Raw genomic sequence first — 20729 nt, 5'->3', positions numbered from 1 at the left:
ATAAAGAATAAATAAATAAAGTTGGGTTTAATATGACATGGTAGTTTGTGTAAAATGTAACATAATAGCCGGCAAACCTTCTTAAAGACTAGTACAACGAGTTAACAAGCTGGTATGATTTGAAAATGTCTCTACATAATCACAATAGCAAGCTTCTACAAAACTTGGTTCAAATACATTTAATAAACGATCGGTAAACAAAATCACAGCGCATGTTTCCCATTAGGACCAATATAGTGTAGCCCCGAATTTGATTTTTTCGTCAATATCACAACCGTGCGCTAGGCTCATAGTTATTTTGCATTTGTCATTAATATAGAGCATGGCCCAGACTGTACATGTATTGCAGTCTGGTACACGGCTATATAATGTTGACAGCTCAAATTTTGTATTTTGATATTAACTTTGAAAACTTCAAAGACTCCTCAAAATTTAAAGCTAGGCAAATCCGTTATACAAATTGTGCAGGTAAACAATTGAGGTTTAATCATTTTCAAATGCTATTCAAACAATTATTCATATTACTTAATGTCAATTTATGTATATAATCACTATCTATATTGTCTATATTGTATAACATTGTTTACCTAAAAAGAAATTTAAATGCCATGTTGAATGCATTTTGACTAAAGCTTTAAAATGCAACAAATATTGTTGTTGTTTAAATGACTTCATATATAAACGAAAATACATATTCTATCATTTCAAAAATTTACAAGCAATTTTTATCATTTTTCTTAGAAGTCACATCTATGTCAAATCTTTTTCTATTTACTATATCTTAACAATGAACATGCCTGTGAATTTTCGACAAAATATATATCATACAAATTATAACAACAATAAAAAAATTCTAATCAAATGAAATAAGTTCTGCTTCTAATGGGCCCGGCTTATGTTGAGGCTGGCCCATGTTTTGTGCTGGTACCATGCCTGGTTGTGGTTGACCTTGACCTTGGTATTGTTGACCTTGAGGGGGACCGGCCTGACCCATGTATTGTTGTTGTAGTTGTGGAGGGCCATTATACCCTGATCCATCAGATTGTGGTAAAGAGCTTGCCATGCCTGTAACATTATAACAATTCTAACATTATTTTATATTCTATATCTTAACAGTTACCAGTACATGAAACAAGCCTAAAAATGAAAAAAAAATTTATAAATCCTCTTTAATTAAAGGAGTTAAAAAGTCATGGTTTTGTTTCTTACAATCTAAGAGATACACATTTTTAGGAAACAATCTGTTTCTTATGTTTTGTTTCAACCTTAACATTTATGAATATTAGATAATAATGATTGTATTGTTTTATAACCTTGCATCCACAAAATATTGAAACAATCAAATTATGCTTTATATTATAAATATTTATTAAGCTTGTATATATTGTACAGTGTTACATACAGTACAGTATCTTATATTTACCTTGCATGTTATATGCCCCTTGTTGATACTCTCCACCTATCTGTGGGGGTAAGGACCCATACCCCTGGTTCTGATTGGTCATGTGACCCGGCAAAGTCTGGGGCATACTCTGTGCACCAGATGCATCTGAAATAGTAAGGTAAGATAGTATTGCACCAGCTTTTTAAGCAGAAAACAAAGATAAACGGATAGGCTAGTCTTGCACCGACTTTCCAAGCAGTAAAGAAAAATAAACTGATAGGCTAGTCTTACACTGACTTTCCAAAGATAAACTGATAAGATAGCCTTGCACTGAGTTTACAACTAGTCAATATTGATATGCAGATATGATAGTTGAACTTAGACCCATCTAGTAAATATAGATAGACTAATAACAAGTTTATGTTTGACCTATTCAAGACAGTTCTGTTGTAATTATAGTGTAAGGGAGGTAACCAAAACCTAAATTGTTAGCAGTAATGATCACTATTATGTACCTTCATGACAACTTTTTGTTGTGGTATTTTGACTGTATAAAGTCACTTAAAACATGATAATTATGAACATCTTTATAGAAATAATATTTGGGATATATGGTTGATTGTTAAAATATTCTACTAATTGTTTTATAACAAAGGTAAGAGCTCAAAATCCAGAAATGCAACAATAAATGACCATTTAATAACGAATGTTCTTCATAAATATGCTGTTTCTTTCCTGATATATACATTGTATGGGATAAATGTAAATGATGCTTCTGGTATAAAAACAATGTATTACCAGTATTATATTGCATGTTGCCCGGCTGTTGATAGGTACTCTGTTGTGGTACACCTGGGGGAGCAGGACCATCTGTCTGACTCATGTACTGACCAGTGTATCCTTGTTGACCCATAGACTGACCACTAGGTGCCATCTGTGCTCCAGGAGGTATCTGACCACCAGGGGGCATCTGGCCACCACCAGGGGGCATTTGCTGATACATGCTCTGTTGTCCACCCTGTGAAATAGAGTTGCATAACATGTATGTATTTCTTAATCCTTTAAATGTCATCAAATGAAATAAAACAAGCAATTATCATAGTATTGCAAGCAATCTATAATTCCCCTACTGGTAAGAACCCCAGCAACATTCTGAAAGACTATTGGTCATTGAATTATGCCATTGAATGAACAAATGACATAAATGAACCTATATCTTTTGAGTTCTTAGTTTGTCTGCATCTTAGTATTGTGTAAAGTTACCCTGCCTAGAACTCTCTTGTTTCACTCACATGGGTTTTACTAGAATGGATCTCACTTGGCACTTAAATCAATATAAACAAGTGCCTCCTGATATCATAACATAGTATAGTACAATAAAGTCAAATTCCAGATCAAGATACTTTCGTTATAACCTTATATTATTGACAATGTTTAACATTACTACAAACTTTCTACATTTATTTAATAATGTACAAATCTGCTGATATATTTCTATTGCCTTTTTTTCCCCCGTAAGAAATATTCTATTGTCATACCATAACAACAGCTGTACTCAGAACAGCATGCTTGACTATTCTCAGTATATGAGAGTAAAACAAAAAGCCCAGATAATGAAGAAATTTTCAAGTTACAAAAAAGGGCCATAATTCTTCCAAAATCAATGTTCGAGTTATGGGCCTTGGACAGTGTCCTGCTATAATGCTCTCAAATAAATGTGTAAAGTTTCCTTTCAGATGCGCTTAATTAAATGTGTAGTTTTCTTTCAGTAGTTTGGAGATACCAACTTGCACAGAAAAACTTAATAGCTATGTGAAGGCCATACCTATGCTTGGACAATAACTCTCCTCATTCTTGGTATAATTTAGCCAGAAATGAAAGACGTTATATTTTAATACCATGGCAAATTTGTTGTATAACTGTACCTGTTGTGTATATGGCACCTGAGCCCCACCTTGTGGCCCATACATCTGTTGGGGCATGTATCCTTGCATCTGTGGACCAGGTCCCGGCTGCTGCAGTTGGTGTACAGGCGAACCTTCCATTTGTGCCCCGGCTCCTGGATTGTATCCTCCTTGCATCATGCCTGGCATTGGACCCTGCGGGTAACCAGGCTGAAAATAAGAATTCATTCAATCAAGTTAACTTATACAATAAGTTACAGTAGTTAGTATGTAAACACTGACAGCAGTACAACCACTGCAGAACAGTTATCTTAAGAATAATAACAATTTAAAAACAACTGTTACAGTATCATTTCTTTCCAAAGTAAGAATACACAATAAATTTAACAAAACACATTCTAGTAATAACCAAAACCTTTGTCTCTATAAGGGTCTGCTATGCACAAGTTGACTGTATATAACTCAAAGTCTTTAACACAAAAATGACATTGTCTTTGAAAAAATAGCTACCTTAAAACTGAATTTTGAATGTACAATGTACTGGCAAAATTAATTACAAACCATTTCTCCATTAAAACCCATAACTTTTCCAGTTCTACAACTTAATTTAGTATGAAGGACAAAACATGCAAAACTTAAGATACAAACACCAAATTGTCGTTTAAAGCAGCATGCCTCCATATATATGCTAATTTTCATGAAAAGTTTGAAAAAGTATTTAAAAGAAAAATATTGTGAAGGGAACAAAGAAATAGAGGATATTCAAGTTTTTTCTATAAATACATGATTTATTTTCATCGAGTGGTATGAAAATAAATATTTCATGAGTGGCGGTAGCCACGAGTGAAATATGGTAATTTTCATGCCACAAGATGAAAATAAATCATGTAATTATAGAAAAAACTTGAATTTTCTGTTTATTATATACATTTTTCACTTTTTTGCGATAAAATTTGAAAGACTTTCCCTTAAATTTTGTGTACTGGCAGAATTTAAAAGAAAGTAGTCCGGCAAGACACCAGTGAAAATACGGAAAATATGTTTCACTGCAGTGAAAAATAAATTTTTACAGTGAAAATACAGAAAATGAAAATACGCATTTTATTTCATCAATATTTCTCAATATTTCATTTATAAGTATATAATAAAGTAATTTATACATTGCAAACAGCACTTACGATCCATGTAAATTACCAAAACAAGTTCAAAATATACTGCATCAGTCAAGCAGTAGATATATAGAGGATATTCAAGTTTTTTCTATAAGTACATGATTTATTTTCATCGAGTGGTATGAAAATAAATATTTCATGAGTGGCGGTAGCCACGAGTGAAATATGGTAATTTTCATGCCACAAGATGAAAATAAATCATGTATTTATAGAAAAAACTTGAATTTTCTGTTTATTATATAGAGGATATTTGTTTAGTTCAGTGTAAGATCGGAATATATTTCACCGAGTGAGCACCAAAAGGAATATTTCACGAGTGGCGGAGCCACGAGTGAAATATGAACTTTTGGTGTTCACAAGGTGAAATATATTTCAATCTTACACTAAACTAAACAAATTTTCTTTTTATTACATGCAAAGAAACGTTTTAAAAAGACATTTAACCTAATACGGAATGAAAAGCGCGCCAAATAATAATACAACGTGACGTCATTTACGACGTCACGTCATCAAGCTGGTACCCAGTACTGTGCACGCTGGTATTTCACTGAAACAATGTAAGGGGCTTAAATTCAAAACAGTGAAATTATCAAAGTGGTAATTTCACTGTTTCAAACAGTGAAATTACCAGTTTTATATCACTGATACATTTCTATAAACCACTGAAAAGCATGTAATAAATACATTTTCTCTTTTTTGACATTAAAATTTGAAAGGCTTTCCCTTAAATTTTATGTACTGGCAGAATTTAAAAGAAAGTAGTCCGGCAAGACACCAGTGAAAATACGGAAAATATGTTTCACTGCAGTGAAAAATAAATTTTTACAGTGAAAATACGGAAAATGAAAATACGCATTTTATTTCATCAATATTTCTCAATATTTCATTTATAAGTATATAATAAACGGCGATATGTACAGCAAAATCAGTTATTAATCGCATATCACAGGGCCTATTACTTGAAGCTTGCAATTCAAAATTTTATAACATTTTTCTTATCTTTTTCTTGAGAAATATTGACAAAAAGCTGTTCAAAAGTTTTCCTTTCTTATCTCTGATGTTCCCAGTTTACATGGCAAGCTTTTAGGCTTTACAAGACTAGGTCACAGCAGAGTGTGACTGCTTACACTAAAAATAAACAGACAGATACAAGTCTCAGACTGAAAAAAAATGTTTTTGTTTGTTTGGGTTTTACGTCACACCGACACAGTATAGGTCATTTGGCAACATTCCAGCTTTACAGGAAGACCTCAGGTGCCCTTCCGTGCATTATTCAGACATGAACGGACACCTGAGAAGAACCACCAACATTCCGTAAGCTAGCTGGATAGCTTCCTCACATGAAAGAATCCAAAGTCCCTGTTGGGATTCCAAACATAAGATTTAAGTGATACATGTATTTTACACGCACCTGGTTATATCCACCATAATTCTGCATCTGTCTCATCTGTGTTAGTTGTCTCTGTTGTTCAAATCTCATCTGCATCTCACGTTCCTGCTCCTGTAGACGTTGTAACGCCAGCTGACGCTGCATCTCCAAATATTCCTGTCATTTATAAATGTCAAATCATAAATATGTACATTCTATATTCATGTATTATAATCATGTTTGTATAACAAATCTTTTCTTTGCTGAATTTGTATAATGGACCTGTCCAGCTTTTATTTGGAATTGTCTCTTCTAACTATGATGAATTTTGATTAACTAACAGTGTAAATGTAAAACCTGATCAGAATGCACAGATATGCAGGTTGGCCTGGCTTTGTAACAGATGTACAGGCAAGTCACTAGTTAGCTTTTTTTTAACTACAATTGATTGGGCAGATTATAACTTGTATTATAAACTTATTAATAAATATTGAAACATGCAGACAGTATGAAAGTCAGGCATGAATCTCTATCAAAGGCATCAAAATGCACTACTAGTATTTACTAGTTCAGTCAGTACAGATTTTGAAATACCCTTAACAAAGATTATTATTTTTGTCCATATTGAAATAATGACAGATTCATTTAAGATATTTAGTGTGATATCGGTTAAATGTCTTTGATCCTGATACAGAAAGGAAAAACGTTTAAGTACCATTGACTATGTGTCAGCCAAACTAACTAAGAAATATAAATAAGAAAAAAAAACATGATATATCCTACATGTTTTTTCTGTCTCATGATGTCCAGTTTCTGGGCCATCTGTATCTGTCTCTGGCGCTCCAGCTCCTCCATTTCTATCCTCTTTTTCTCCCTGTGATCCTCCCTCAATGCATCTAGTGCTTCACGAGCATCTCTAAGCTGTGCTAGTTTGTCTTGTAGTGACTCGTACTGAGCTGTTTGATAAACCATCAAAGTTTTATTAACAAATTATCATTAATATATAAGTCTATTACAGTCAAATATGTGATGAAAACATAAGTTTTTACATCATTATCATCTACAGATAGCCTTCATTTTAACCACTGTTTGATCAGGTTTGACTGAAGAAAATGACTGTTATTGAATGATTGTTTGTTTGTTTGTTTGTTTCATTTTATGCCTTTTCCCAACAGTATTTCAGCCAAATAGGCGGGTAGTTTCCTAACCATCGTTCCTGGAGAGTTACACCAGCACTACCTTCCTCCATGCTAAGCTACCAAAGCATCTCCCGGGGATCATCCCATGCCAGAGAGGTAACTGGATTAGAAGTCATCCACTCTAACCCCACGGAGGCGGTTTGAATGGTCATAAAAAGCAACAGCTAAATATATATATCCTACTCAATCATTAAGATAACAAAAAAATTTAATGTTCTCTTTTCTTTGCCTACAATATGAGAACATATGAAGGAGAGTTTGCTTACATAATCAACACATCATGCATAACCATAGGCAGGATATTGACGCTGGGTAAGTAAATCTTTATAACCAACAAAGAAATAGATATTGAGCAACATTTTAGCATGATCCCTATCGTATAAAAGAGTTTTTGTATTTTATTTCACACAACTGATCATATTATACCAATTAATGTTAATCTTAAAATATTTACCCCTTAGATCTTCTTGTTGACCGACATATTTCATCAACTGAGGGTGCATGTTAGATATGACATTGAACAATGACTGTACAGAAGAATCCACTGCTATACTACGGCCTCTCTGAGAGTTACTACGCATTCGGTTTACGAAGATCTCAACACTTCTATTGAGGGCATTCAAAAACTGGTCAGGATCTTCCTCAGTCTCACCATTCTGATAAGCCTGGTTTAAATATAGAACAAATATAAGCCGCCCCATGACAAAATTATTATATTTGAGCGGCCTCACGACAAAACCAACATATTGCGTTTAAGATCAGCATGGATCCAGACAAGCCTGTGCATCCGCCCAGTCTGATCAGGATCCATGCTGTTCGCTTACCAACCCTTCTACAAGTAGAAAAACTAATAACAAACAGCATGGATCCAGATCAGACTGTGCGGATGCGCAGGCTTGTCTGGATCCATGCTGATCGCAAACGCACTATGTTGGTTTTGTCGTGACGCCGCTCAAATATAATACTAAAAATATGTCCATCATTAGTTTCTATTTCAAGTGTATATAGAGTAAATGCAATATTATTTTCGAACATATATACCTGTAGGCAGTTACCATACACAATTTTCCTAGACATGAAAAATAAACAAAAAATATGCTATTTAAGGACAAACTAAAACTATTCAATAAATTCCCCTACTACATATGGTAAGGAAAGCAATTAATATTCACACTTTTTTATAAGAACATCTAAACTACTCTTTTGAATCACTTGCTGCAAGACTGTGACTCCATGATTTCAATGATTTACAGTCAAACCTTGCTGAACTTTAAGTTCAAACCCCGCTAAACTTTAAGTTTAAAGAACCCAAGAATCAGTAATTGTAATAATGCCAGCTCCAGTTTGTACTTAATGCTGTGAATAATATCTTGAGAAACTTTGATCTCTTGTTTACTTAGACATTTACCTCTTGAACTTTCCCACCACCTTGGGTGTTTTTTGGCTCTACCTGCTGGGCTACTGGTGCTGAGGGCTGAGTTGTTGATGTTGTTGTAGTAGTTTTGATAGTCTCAGACTTCTGTTGCCAGTAGTTACGGTTGAGATATCGAGCTAGTTCCGGATCAATGTCAGCCGTGTCAATCATTGGTGCCGACACATTCTGTTGTATGGACAATAATCATAATGCCATTACAGTTCAATAGAAATATATGCTTTGATTATCAGAAGAAAATCTTATTTAAATTGTTTTAACTTCCAAACTATTGTGTACCTTTCAGTCAAAACATCATAGATTATTGCTTTGTTATTTGTTGCTTTCCATTTCATACAGGTAACAGCTAAATTCTCTTTATACATAGTAAGAATCAATTATGGAAGTTTAGCGTCATCAAAACTTGTTACTGAAATGTTAGCTATACCATAGCAAGCAAATAGAATGTCTTTTGTTAAAAGTAAAGCCCTTAGTGCCGATTTATGAATTTGACATTAAAAACTTACAGCAGGTGCTTGTTGTTGTGGTGGAGGCCCTGCTGGCGATGTTGACCTATTAGTGTCCTTGTTAACACTCCCATATATACCATATGTGCTGCGCATTCTTTCTCTCTGTTATAATAGTGAACATTAATATAACTGCACAAGAAATTCGCATTAGTGAAACAATTTTATCCATAATTAGAAGTTCAGCCCAATTCAATGTGCTTGAGTAAGCAGTGAAATATTTTTTGATTTTCTCTACATCATGAAACATGTAAAATATTGTAACTAAGATCGCTTTCCTTTTTATATGAAATATATAAAATACATGTTTACATTTTATTGTTATGTTTTTGAGTTGGTCTAAAGATACTTCACCTGAAACAAATCATAAATTATCAGTAAGATGACTTACCTCTTTAGCTTTATTTTCCTCCTCACTTTTTGACAATGCAATGGCCAGTTGTAGTTCCTCTTCTTCTTGTATCTCAGCTTCAGTCTTCTGTGGTGGTGTCTAAAATATAACTATCTCTATCATAACTAGATCTATGGTGGTGTCTAAAATATAACTATCTCTATCATAACTAGATCTATGGTGGTGTCTAAAATATAACTATCTCTATCATAACTAGATCTGTGGTGGTGTCTAAAATATAACTATCTCTATCATAACTAGATCTGTGGTGGTGTCTAAAATATAACTATCTCTATCATAACTATTTCTGTGGTGGTGTCTAAAATATAACTATCTCTATCATAACTAGATCTGTGGTGGTGTCTAAAATATAACTATCTCTATCATAACTAGATCTGTGGTGGTGTCTAAAATATAACTATCTCTATCATAACTAGTTCTGTGGTGGTGTCTAAAATATAACTATCTCTATCATAACTAGATCTGTGGTGGTGTCTAAAATATAACTATCTCTATCATAACTCATTCAATATACACATCACATAGTTTTCCATTCAGCTATGCTCCATGTTGACAATGCATCAGACTATCTACATTTTCACTCTGTTTGAATTTTCTCAAAGTTAAAATTTCAGATCAGGCTATTTCTTTTAATATCAAGGGTGGACACTGAAACCAGCCTTAATTCATTTCATAGAATATAGTCAGTAAGAATGTAAGAAAAAATTAAACCTGTAAATCTCCAAGCTTCTTGGATAAAAAAAAATCAAGTTCCAAATAGAACTGGCCTTAATACATTACATAAAATATATAGGTAACAGAGATCTGCCGAGGACGGGATTTTGCGCCATTGGCGCTAAAAAAATGAGAATGGCGCAGGAAAATCGGCAGCAAAGGGCCATAGGCGCATCTAAAATCTGTGCCAGACTTATAAGAAAACAAAACTGTCTGCTGGGTTAATTAGTCATCCAGTCAAAACTGGTACCATTAGCAACATGTTACCCATGCTCCTGTAATTACGCATATTCTTGAGTTTATCCATTCCCCTATAGCTTTTGTCCATGTAATCTACTTACTGCATTTCTTCTCATACTCTCTTTCCCACACAGTTACTCATTTCTAATACCGTAAATTTAATCCAATGAAACAAACAAACAAATAAATTTAAAATGATTATCGGTAAATGAAAAAAGTGTTGCTATTTTAAGAAATGCTGTAAGTTACAGTATAATCTGACAGGTGTTCAACTTGATCAACCCTAAGGTCACTCAAGTTCACGCAAGTTTTGGCTGATGAAGTGTAAAAAAAGATGTATATTTCGTCATCAGAATATTTGACAGGGTGATTAACCAATCAGAGAAACATTGTGCATGACTTTTTTCATAATCAAAAGGTCTGTCGGCAAATGTCTTTGATGTATGCTGTCTACACAGAGGCATACAAGGGGCAATAAAATTCGTCAATATACAGTGGTAAGGGACATTTGGTGCAAAGTAGGAACAATTAAATTGATAATGCACAATATAAGACATTACAAATAAAAACCAGCAATTATGTGAAAAAATTTGCATATCAAATTTTTGAGCAGCCATTTAAAAAATATTGTGCCTGCAATTAATATTAGTTAGAAAGTTACCATGTAGGCATAATTTTTAATTATTGGTTAAGTACTGAATTATAAGTGAACCACTTGTTATAAAATATGATTTATGTTTTATTACCAGGGAAATTCAATTATCTACAAACTTTTTAACAGTTATTTTGGTCAATGTTTATTTATTTTCCCAAGGCCCATACTTTGGTAAAAATGGCCCATCATTTTCAGACCAAGTGGGCCCAGGGCCCAGTACTTTCAAATTCTTGGCAGATCTCTGAGGTAATTACCTTAATAAGAAAACCTGCCATTTAAATGAGGATAGCTTCATATGCAAAAAGATAATTTAAAGCTGAGCAGAATTCAAAAAGAAACAGTGAGGTATGAGTGACATGTAACATATTTTATACCAGTATTTGTTTATACAGTATAGAAAAATCTTCAATACCACTTGGTTTAATTTGTGAAGGGTCCTATCAGCATTACAGTCTCATACTTAATAAACATATAACAAACTATCACCAGAGTTTGAAAATACACAATAATGATTAAAAGATTCATCAAAACATACTGATCTGCATAGTTCAGAAGTCAGTTATTAATGTAGACTTTTACCTGAGACTGTTTAGCTAGCGGGCTGTTCAGATATTCAGCTGGCAGGTCATCCTCTGACTTACCAGCTCCAGCTGCCCTGAAATTACAAACAATATATGCCAACCCTTAATGTTTAATAAGCAATTCTCTGCAAATGTGTGTTAATTTCACTACTCTATATTATATGCCAAGAAAGTAGATTGAATATCTGTAGGCCTGCACCCACATGTTAAGTACTCAATGGTTTAGTGACTTTTATTTTATATTGAGAAGAAAATCATGCACAATACAGGTTTAAATACATGTATAGTAACATAACTGTAGTTTAATATTATTTTGCCAAATTATTTTCATATTTTATGCAAGTGTCTGTAAACATGTGGTTGTTATTATAACAATATAACCTACTTGTTGATTTTATCATAACAAGAATCACACACTCTTACTTCCCTCTCTATACCAAACTTGGGAATGATGGAATTCTTGGAGGAACATTTCTGGCATACAACATCTCCACAGGCTCTACAATGATGCTGTCAATATAAAAATCAAATTAAAATTTGTAAAAGTAATCTAGCTAGTTTCTTACATAATGTGGAAAAAAATCAAATTAAAATTTGTAAAAGTAATCTAGCTAGTTTCTTACATAATGTAGAAATAATCTATGGTGCAATATTCTTTCAATATGTAACATAAATTACATAACAAAAATATATTCTTAACTATGGATGAAAGAAAGAATTATCCAAAACTTCAACAAATGTGAAAGTTCTTCTGTCTGTTAAAATAGCAATAGCCTTGAGAAGAAACCTTTGATCATTTACTATCAAGCTGGACTTTTTCTTTTCATAACATTGGAACTCATAGCAGTCTCAGCAACCATGTCTATATAACTGCAACAGAGGTATCAGGCTTTATTTATCACACAAACAACAACAACACTTCAATATATCCTTGTCGATATAATTACAAGTTAACAATATCATTGAAATATAATACCTTTCTCTGAACCATACCAAATGTTGTCCTACATCTAGAACAACAATCAGCATCCTTCCATTCCGGAGCTTTCTCTGCAGAAAACATTGCGTCAGATTCCTTCAACTGCGGAAAACTATATCCTGCAATATATAGTAAACAACATATAGCATGATTACACAGAACAAAAAGTTTATCCTGATATATTAACTAGGTTGTTTTTTAAAGTTAAATGTCCTATCGATTCCATTCAGAATTCTACATTCAACAGTACTAAAAACTGGAGATTACAGTAAAACACGAACATGTTTAAACAGATATTGATGTTAACTATTGCATAGTCCACTATTTTAACTTTATAATATGTCTTGAAGTCCATAACAGTACCTTACATACAATTACATGTAACAGGGTCATCTTTTCGTGCATTGAACTAAGTTGAGTTCATTCCAGTTACTTCCCTTGTATCATTTTTAGCCAATCAGATCATCGTTTTGAATTTCCCTCCAAGTGTGTATTGAGTTCATGACTTTTGAGTGAGTTAAAAAGTCTAAAGTTTGAGAAAAGTTGAATTTTTGGAGGCCAGATATATTTTAATATGTTTTAAGGATATTGGATTAATATTATGGTATGTTTTAAAGATCATTGTAGGACAATAACTTCTATATTCCATGTAAACAATATTTATGTTATTTGGAAAGTAAATTCATGATTTTCATGTGTTTAGATTATCCCTTTTGTGTAAAGAATTGAGATGGTTCAGAAATAGCATTCCTTATTTAACATCACTTAACTCATATCTATGATGCACATTGTTATATATAATATGCATTCTTTCTTTACATAATTTACAGCACCCAGTCACTGTGTGAATGATGTGTTGATTGCCAGGTGTACATTGTAGTTAGGTGTTTGATATGTTGATTGTAAAGCATACAATTCCACAAATTGGTAAGTCATAATTGTATATTGTAATAGTATGTTATTGTGCCTAAGTGATTATTGTAACTTTAAAGATAATCATATATTTATTGTAATTATTGTATATAATGTAAGTGTCATGTATTTTAATGTAACTTGATGATATTATTATTAAGGCATCCTATAAGATATGTAATAATGAACGCCACTAGAACCACTTAATAATAAGTATCAGATACTGTGTATTGAATATTATGATGAGATGTGTTTTATATGTAATAATGTAGATTGAAGGGAGATAACCTTGGAAAAGTATAACATTAAATGATAATACATTTAGTGACATTTAATGTGTATTTCAGTGTGCAGACTTGTTAACTATTGTTGATTCAGATTATTTGAGATTGAGCAACAAGTGGAACTGTGTTATTGACAGTATACCTGAAAGGAACTTTCTGGTTTGAATAACAGTAGAGTGGTTTTATATATTAATGTGATTTAATATCAGATTACACAGTGACAGTGAACTTTTAATAAATTATATATCATACGAACCAAAACCTATTTGGATTTGTTGTTACTTTAATTTAACTGCAAATACCCAAAGGTAACATACATCTAAAATATTTTGATTTTCAAACGATAATCTTAACATGTTTATTATTAAACAAAGCTGATGTTATTCAAATTTAACTGTTTAACTGAAAGCACACACTTGTTAAGGTGACAACGGAGTCAATTATCACTGAAAATACCTAAAATGAGATTTTTTGCTTAGTATATTTATCAACCTTTTCTGAACACATTCGTGATTTAATTTTGGAAGCAGTTAGTCCAAAAAATGTGTTTTTTAAACGTTTTAAAACGGTACCTGTACTATTTTTATCTGCTATCGCGTAACCTGTCAATTATCGATAACGCTCCGCCCCCTGTTGAGGCATCAATGAGGGAAATCGGTAGTTCCATATATGCGTGAATTACCGGTCCATACTGGTCCATACTACTCGTAATTCATGTATCGTACAAATACCGTACATCTTTTATGAATATCGTCTACCTTTTATTTAGCCTTTTTTATAAAATAAGAAATTGTCGGCCAATGTACGTAACATAATGTATGAAACATAAATAATTAAGCATAGCGATAAATCGCACGACCACGGGGTTGATTAAAAATATAGTTGCTAAAATATCCATAATGTGTGAAAATAATTTGTCTGTCCCGTTAATCTGATAGATATTACATTGAGTTTATGGACTTTTGTACGGATTCAAGGGCTTGCTTTACATTCAACCTCGTTTTCTAACAATGTCAAGTAAAACAACAACAAAAACAGACAACATTTTTTATGTGAACGCCTAAATGACTTGTGGTAAGGTCTCCCTGACAAATTTCTAAACCATTTTAGGTTGTCTAAGGATGATTATTTCTCTATGAATCAATAAAAAAAGATAATAAAATAAATTATCAGTGAATGCTTTGAATAAATGGTTCGCTAGTAAATCGAACACAGTACTAATAAACCTGGGAGAAAGTTTGGAATTTATTGTATATCCCAGTAGAAACTGGATCTCTATGCCGTGCATAGATGATTTTCATGATAATAGAAGTCAAGAAGGTCAGATCATAATGATCGAGTGATACCTTTTATTTCTATTAAAATATGTGAAGCATTTATATCAATTTGGAGGAAAAAATATATAAAATCCCGTTCTTATTTGTACATCTACCATGGACTTTAAAATACTGTCAGAAGCTCAGTTTTTTTGTTATTTTAATTTATATTTTAACGGAATTTCATACACGAGTACACAGATAGAGTGACACTGGTATAATATAATAATAATGCTGATGATAATAATAATAAACTTCAAATGTGAAACAATTAAATACCCCGCTAGCGGTGCACAAATACGTCCCATTTCCCCCCACCGAGTGCCTCAAATTTTACCGAAAGTCACGTGACATGTGCAACCGATACCAGACTAACGGTAAATCACGTTAAGATGTGAAGAAATTTCTGTTATAAACTGATATTAATCAGCAACTTTTTAATTGGTCAGATGTCACTGGGTCATAAAATGTTGTTAGTGTATGTTACCGCAACTTGTGACCCTCTCTGGTGCGATATTTGTGTATTATGTAATTATTTAGCGTGAAACGTAGGGGTCCGAGAAAGAACAGCCAATTTATGACACTTCGTTTGATGCGGATCGGACTAACTTTGAATCGGCATAACTTTTTTAATAATCAAGCAATTAACATGCGGTTTAAAGCACATGAAAGGGAATTCATTTACGGAGGGAACCGTGTCAGGGATTTTTGTTTGCTCAATCAGCGACTTAATTACCTTTAATTACGTAATATGTATGGTGAAAAAAGTCGCATAAAATGTTTGACGTTACGTAATATTTTTTTGAGAAAAGATAGACAAAATTTGAGACACGGTTCCCCAGATATTATTAGTATGTTTATTTTCCAAAAGTTTGATGACAAAAAAATAAAAAATGACTTTGATATGACGATTTAAAATTTTAGGATTTTTATTAAAAATCAATCATTTACAAAGACATTTTTTTCAAATATGTTATTTTTTATGATGATCAACGACATTTAATGCACAAAGATTAAATAAATAACAATTATTACTAAAATAAGTTGGTTTAAATGACATTTATGTGATTACCACGGAAAGTGTCTGTTGTCACCTTAAGTATAATACATTTGTTGTAAAGACCTTTGAAAGGTTATATTGCCATGTATAAAATTTTGCTTGTTATAATTATCCTCTAATAGCAATGAAGGTTATATAAACTTTATAACAATTTAAACTGTGACATTTAAACTGTAAAAAATCTTTACAGCTATTAATACAACAGGTAATACTTCTAGAGAAGTTACATAAAATATACTTGTTAAAGTGATACTGAGACTTGAGCAAAAACTAAACACATGATATAATTTCTACAAACCATATAATATAGAATTTATTACCTTCTAGCTTCAGAAGATTAAATGTATCTTGCACCACTTTATACCTGGACTCGTTTCTAAATGCGTGACTCCACACTTGTACCAATTCTAAAATCTTCCCTTTCACTGGATCTCCTCTTGTCTACATTTAAACAAAACATTATAGAACATTCCAATGATAGCATTTGCTTCTAAAAGAACATACTGGAATAAGCATTTTATTAAAAACACATTATGACAGTTATTTATTACTTAAACTGTATAAAACTTTATATCTGCTATCTGTGATTTACAAAAATTATTGTTTTAATTTTGAAAAAAAAAAGGATACTTCCAAAATAGCTGTATGAATAAAAATATGTTTGTATATTTCCATAAAAACCAAAGGTGCATGCTGAACTGTTAAAACCCTACTTATATAAGAATAATATTTTGTTCTAAAACTCTTTATTCTATTAACATATAATATTCAGAGACATTCTATATTACAATTCAGTTGATAATGAACTATAACATTAGGGAAACAACATATTTTTATTGCAAATAAATTTTATAGACATAGGTTTATATCCTATTTTCATTCCTTTTTATTCAAAATCAAGCATGAATATAATACTTTCAATTCCCATCATAACTTCATGGTCTGTTTGGGGTCTGTTTTCTTTTTAAATATTTTACAAAGTTGTTTAATGAATTTTGATATTAAATATTAGAATTAAGCAGCCAAGGAGAGGATACTTTAGCTGGCCTGATTCATTTTCACATACACTAAACCTAACCCATATTGCTATGATCATCTTTAACTTAATAAGTTTGTTGTTTTAGTGTAATTTTTGTTTTGGTTTTCTGGCTTCTACTACATGTACTAGGATTTTAACACTTTTCTCATGTCTCAGAAGTTGATTCACCTGACTGATAACAAACTAGTAATAATAATTATAATTTACAAATATCTCTGCAAATGACTCACTACTAATCCAACCCGAGGTAAGGGACACAATTTTATCACCCTAGTGCAGTAACAGGTTAACTGTTTTTGCTTCAAAACAGCAGATAGCCTTTTACTGCACTAAGATAACAAAATGACCATTAGAGCAAAAGAAGATTACATTTGTATCAAAAATTAAACAACTCACAGAAACAAGATTCTTCAAAAATTCCATAAACTCCTTGGAAGCTACTTCATCATGGACCAGTGATCCACAGTTTTTCATACAAGATTCCAATACCTGAAAAAAAACATTATACACATTATTTAACAGGGTCAAGAAATTCATTATAAATCAGATTCATAAAAAAACACACTTCAGCTAAATGGATAGCTTCATCGTATTTGGTTTAACCATATTTATTTATGCTTGATTGCGAAATAAGTTCTTGCAACTTATATTAATCACTTTCGAGTCGGCATCCTGGAACCAACCAGTACATATGAAGAAGCATGGTTGTGATCCGAGTAGGGCTCAAACCTATGATCTCTGGGTTGAGAGGCAGACACCTTTACCACTAAGCCACAGCTTCCCATACTTAAGGAAGTCACTGAAAGAATTCAAACCCACAGCAGTGAGGGATTAGTGAGTTGACATTAGCTTCCATAAACACCTTAACAGGGAGACCACTACAATATTGTTCTGAGCTCTTGTTGTTATGAATGAAAGACACCTGAAGCAGAGTTAATTCCAAAGTGTATGTATGTGTATACATTTGAAAACCAGATACTTAATGAAACTTTACTTACCTGGAGAGCATACAAGGACACATGTGGATTCTCAGTCCCAATCTTACGCTTTATGCTATTTATTGCACCTTTTGGCCTAAAACAAAGGAAGAAAAGGTTATGCAAGCATAAATTGCAGTTCTGCACATGTTTGTATATTACACAGAGATGTCAATTGGTCTGTCCTATTAGGCCAGATATTATTTAAGATCTTGAACAAACTTAACATTCCTATTACTAAAATCTAATACTTTTTCTTCTTTACCTATATAATCATAATGTGACTTCCAAAATCAAAGATTTTGCAGTCTCTGACTTCCAAATTTTGAAACTGAATGGAAGCGATGTATTACACTGTAAATACATGAAAGAATATTTTTGTCATATAAGTACATATCGAGACATTCAGAATCATAAGCAATTTTTATAACTTTAAGTATTAACACTGACCTACTAAACAGAAATGTTACTTACTGTACATCCCCCTGTCTTATACAATCTGAGATTTGAAGAATTGAATCCCAATCTGGTTCCAACAGCAGCTGACTTGTAGCTTTTTCTGTAATAGATATACAAGTCTGATTTATAAATTTAATTATTGAAAATAAACAAATATCAATGTTAATGATATTTGATAGCTTCAATATTATAACCATAAAACTATAGCCTTAAGTTGTAGAACCAAGAGGGGATTAACAACATTTACTAATATTTGAAAACATAAATTATATATTTTTATATGCCAAAGTCAAAGTCAAGTTTAGTCACATTTTAATCTGAAAATTGACTGAGAAATCAGATAAACAGAGACCTGCCAAGGATTTCAGTATAAAACCTGGCACTGTTCATACTGGTATTACTTTGATTACTAAATAGCCTGACCGATAGCCTCATCGGACCATATCTCAAACAATAATAGTAATTAATTGTAATTCTTGTTAGGTTTCTCAATTTCTTTAAATTAAGTCAAGTTCTCTATTGTAGAGGCATGTACTTTGTTCTGGTACTTAAAATTTGTAATCATGACCTTTGTAAATGACTGTTGTAACAGACTGGGGTACTTGATTCGTAAAAAAAAATGACCACTTGCTACCAATTATTGAACCAATTCATTTATAGTGTATGGATAACATGAAGAAATAGGAAATTATTTATATTTAAATCAAGTTTTCTACAGTTACATAAAGCAAAGCATACAAAGTTTTCATTTATTTTCATGTCATATTGCAGTCACTGGAGTATTCAATGGGCTTAATCATGGAGCTAAATATAAGATGGAGAAGAGACTGTGACGTCACACAGTTAAAATCAGCTTAATCATGGAGCTAAATATAAGATGGATGAGAAGAGACTCACTGTGATGACACACAGATAAAATCAGTACAGCGGAATTATGTTCCCGCAAGTTATCATATGTCGCGAGATTTTGCGCAATTTGATGCATCCTGGGTAAAAGTAGCCAAAATACCGCCATATTGAATTCCCGGAGGTACATCAACAAAAATTACTAAACATTTTATACTTATATTATTATATAATATATAAGAAGCAATAGTTATTTATTCTAAAACGTACAAAACACACTGTCTTTTCCACACAAATATTTCTCCGATGAAAATCCATGTTGGTAATGTAAGCAAAAATTCACGGATACCGCCAAAGTTTTTTTTTCTGTTAAATGAAAGCATGAAAATCGGAGACTAGCGAGAAAGCCCGATTATTACCGAAGGGTGCAAAGGATTGTGGGTCTGAATCGAACTATAGTCTATTTTCGGAGTTTCCTATCCGTTGTTTATATCTATGGCCTAATTGATTGTAAGTCTAGATGTTACCGCTCAGGAGATGGTAGCAACAGGATAGGTTTAGTTTCCAGGGCAATTAACAAGTTTAGCGTAGATTTAATACATTCCAATTTTTTTTCACCAGGTTTATCAACAGATTATACTTTGTTTTATCAGGCTATGCTTCAATTACTACATGGCGTGCTGGATTTAATGAATATGAGAGAGTCAAATTGCTGGCACAACTAATAGTGGACTTTCCCTATGGATCCGTCTTCAGCAGTAACGTCAAAATATATAAAAAGTTACACTGACCTTAAGCTACATGTACCTCAACAAAGTGCATAATGATTAATGAACAAAAGGAAATGGCAAGACGTACTCACTGCTAAACAAAATACAAAAGTATGAACATGACCCTATTTTTTTCATTTATGTATATGAGTGTGAACTGCTTACCCTGCTACAGGTGTGAAAAATCTACCACTAAGTAAACAATGACTTGAATAAATTTTTATAAAGGACACCGTGATATGCATAATCTGGTAACCTTTCCACAGTTATTTCTCAAAATTCTTCAAAAAATATCGAACAAACTCGAAGACGTTACCTAATAGTTTGTCAAATGAGGAACGAGATCCAAACATTTCTTCGTCTTTTGTTCAGGAAGTAGTAAAAATAGACACATAAAAGTGATTCAGTGTCCCGTGAAAATTTTGACAAGCAATATCTAGCTGCTTACAACATTGAAAATTGAATAAATAATTTATTTTACGACTACTTATTTTGCCGATGTCGTCTCGACTAACCGAA

At 32.5% G+C, this 20729-nt stretch overlaps 1 protein-coding gene and 1 long non-coding RNA gene across 2 annotated transcripts; one reads left to right on the top strand and one right to left on the bottom strand.

Moving 5' to 3' along the window:
* Window positions 1-347: 347 nt before the first annotated feature.
* Window positions 348-20689, bottom strand: LOC132724914 (hepatocyte growth factor-regulated tyrosine kinase substrate-like). Its single transcript, XM_060709902.1, has 18 exons — window positions 20527-20689; window positions 18610-18694; window positions 18157-18232; window positions 17555-17647; window positions 16440-16560; window positions 12545-12666; window positions 11954-12078; window positions 11567-11642; window positions 9358-9456; window positions 8967-9071; window positions 8437-8628; window positions 7483-7693; window positions 6613-6785; window positions 5872-6006; window positions 3310-3498; window positions 2183-2402; window positions 1424-1549; window positions 348-1065 (listed from the first exon to the last, which is right to left on the bottom strand). Exons 1-18 carry the CDS (start codon window positions 20561-20563, stop codon window positions 854-856), a joined length of 2397 nt encoding a protein of 798 aa, XP_060565885.1. The 5' UTR covers window positions 20564-20689; the 3' UTR covers window positions 348-853.
* LOC132724920 (uncharacterized) lies at window positions 12932-14053 on the top strand. The gene is made up of 3 exons (XR_009624979.1): window positions 12932-13151; window positions 13378-13474; window positions 13807-14053. It is a non-coding gene; the product is annotated as an uncharacterized LOC132724920 (long non-coding RNA).
* Window positions 20690-20729: the final 40 nt, after the last annotated feature.

This window comes from Ruditapes philippinarum, unplaced genomic scaffold, assembly GCF_026571515.1.
Source record: "Ruditapes philippinarum isolate M1 unplaced genomic scaffold, ASM2657151v2 ctg15_1_1_1_1, whole genome shotgun sequence".
NCBI lineage: Eukaryota > Metazoa > Mollusca > Bivalvia > Venerida > Veneridae > Ruditapes > Ruditapes philippinarum.
The sequence above is the reverse complement of the archived record's forward strand: the minus strand, read 5'-3'. Positions and strand labels throughout refer to the sequence as shown.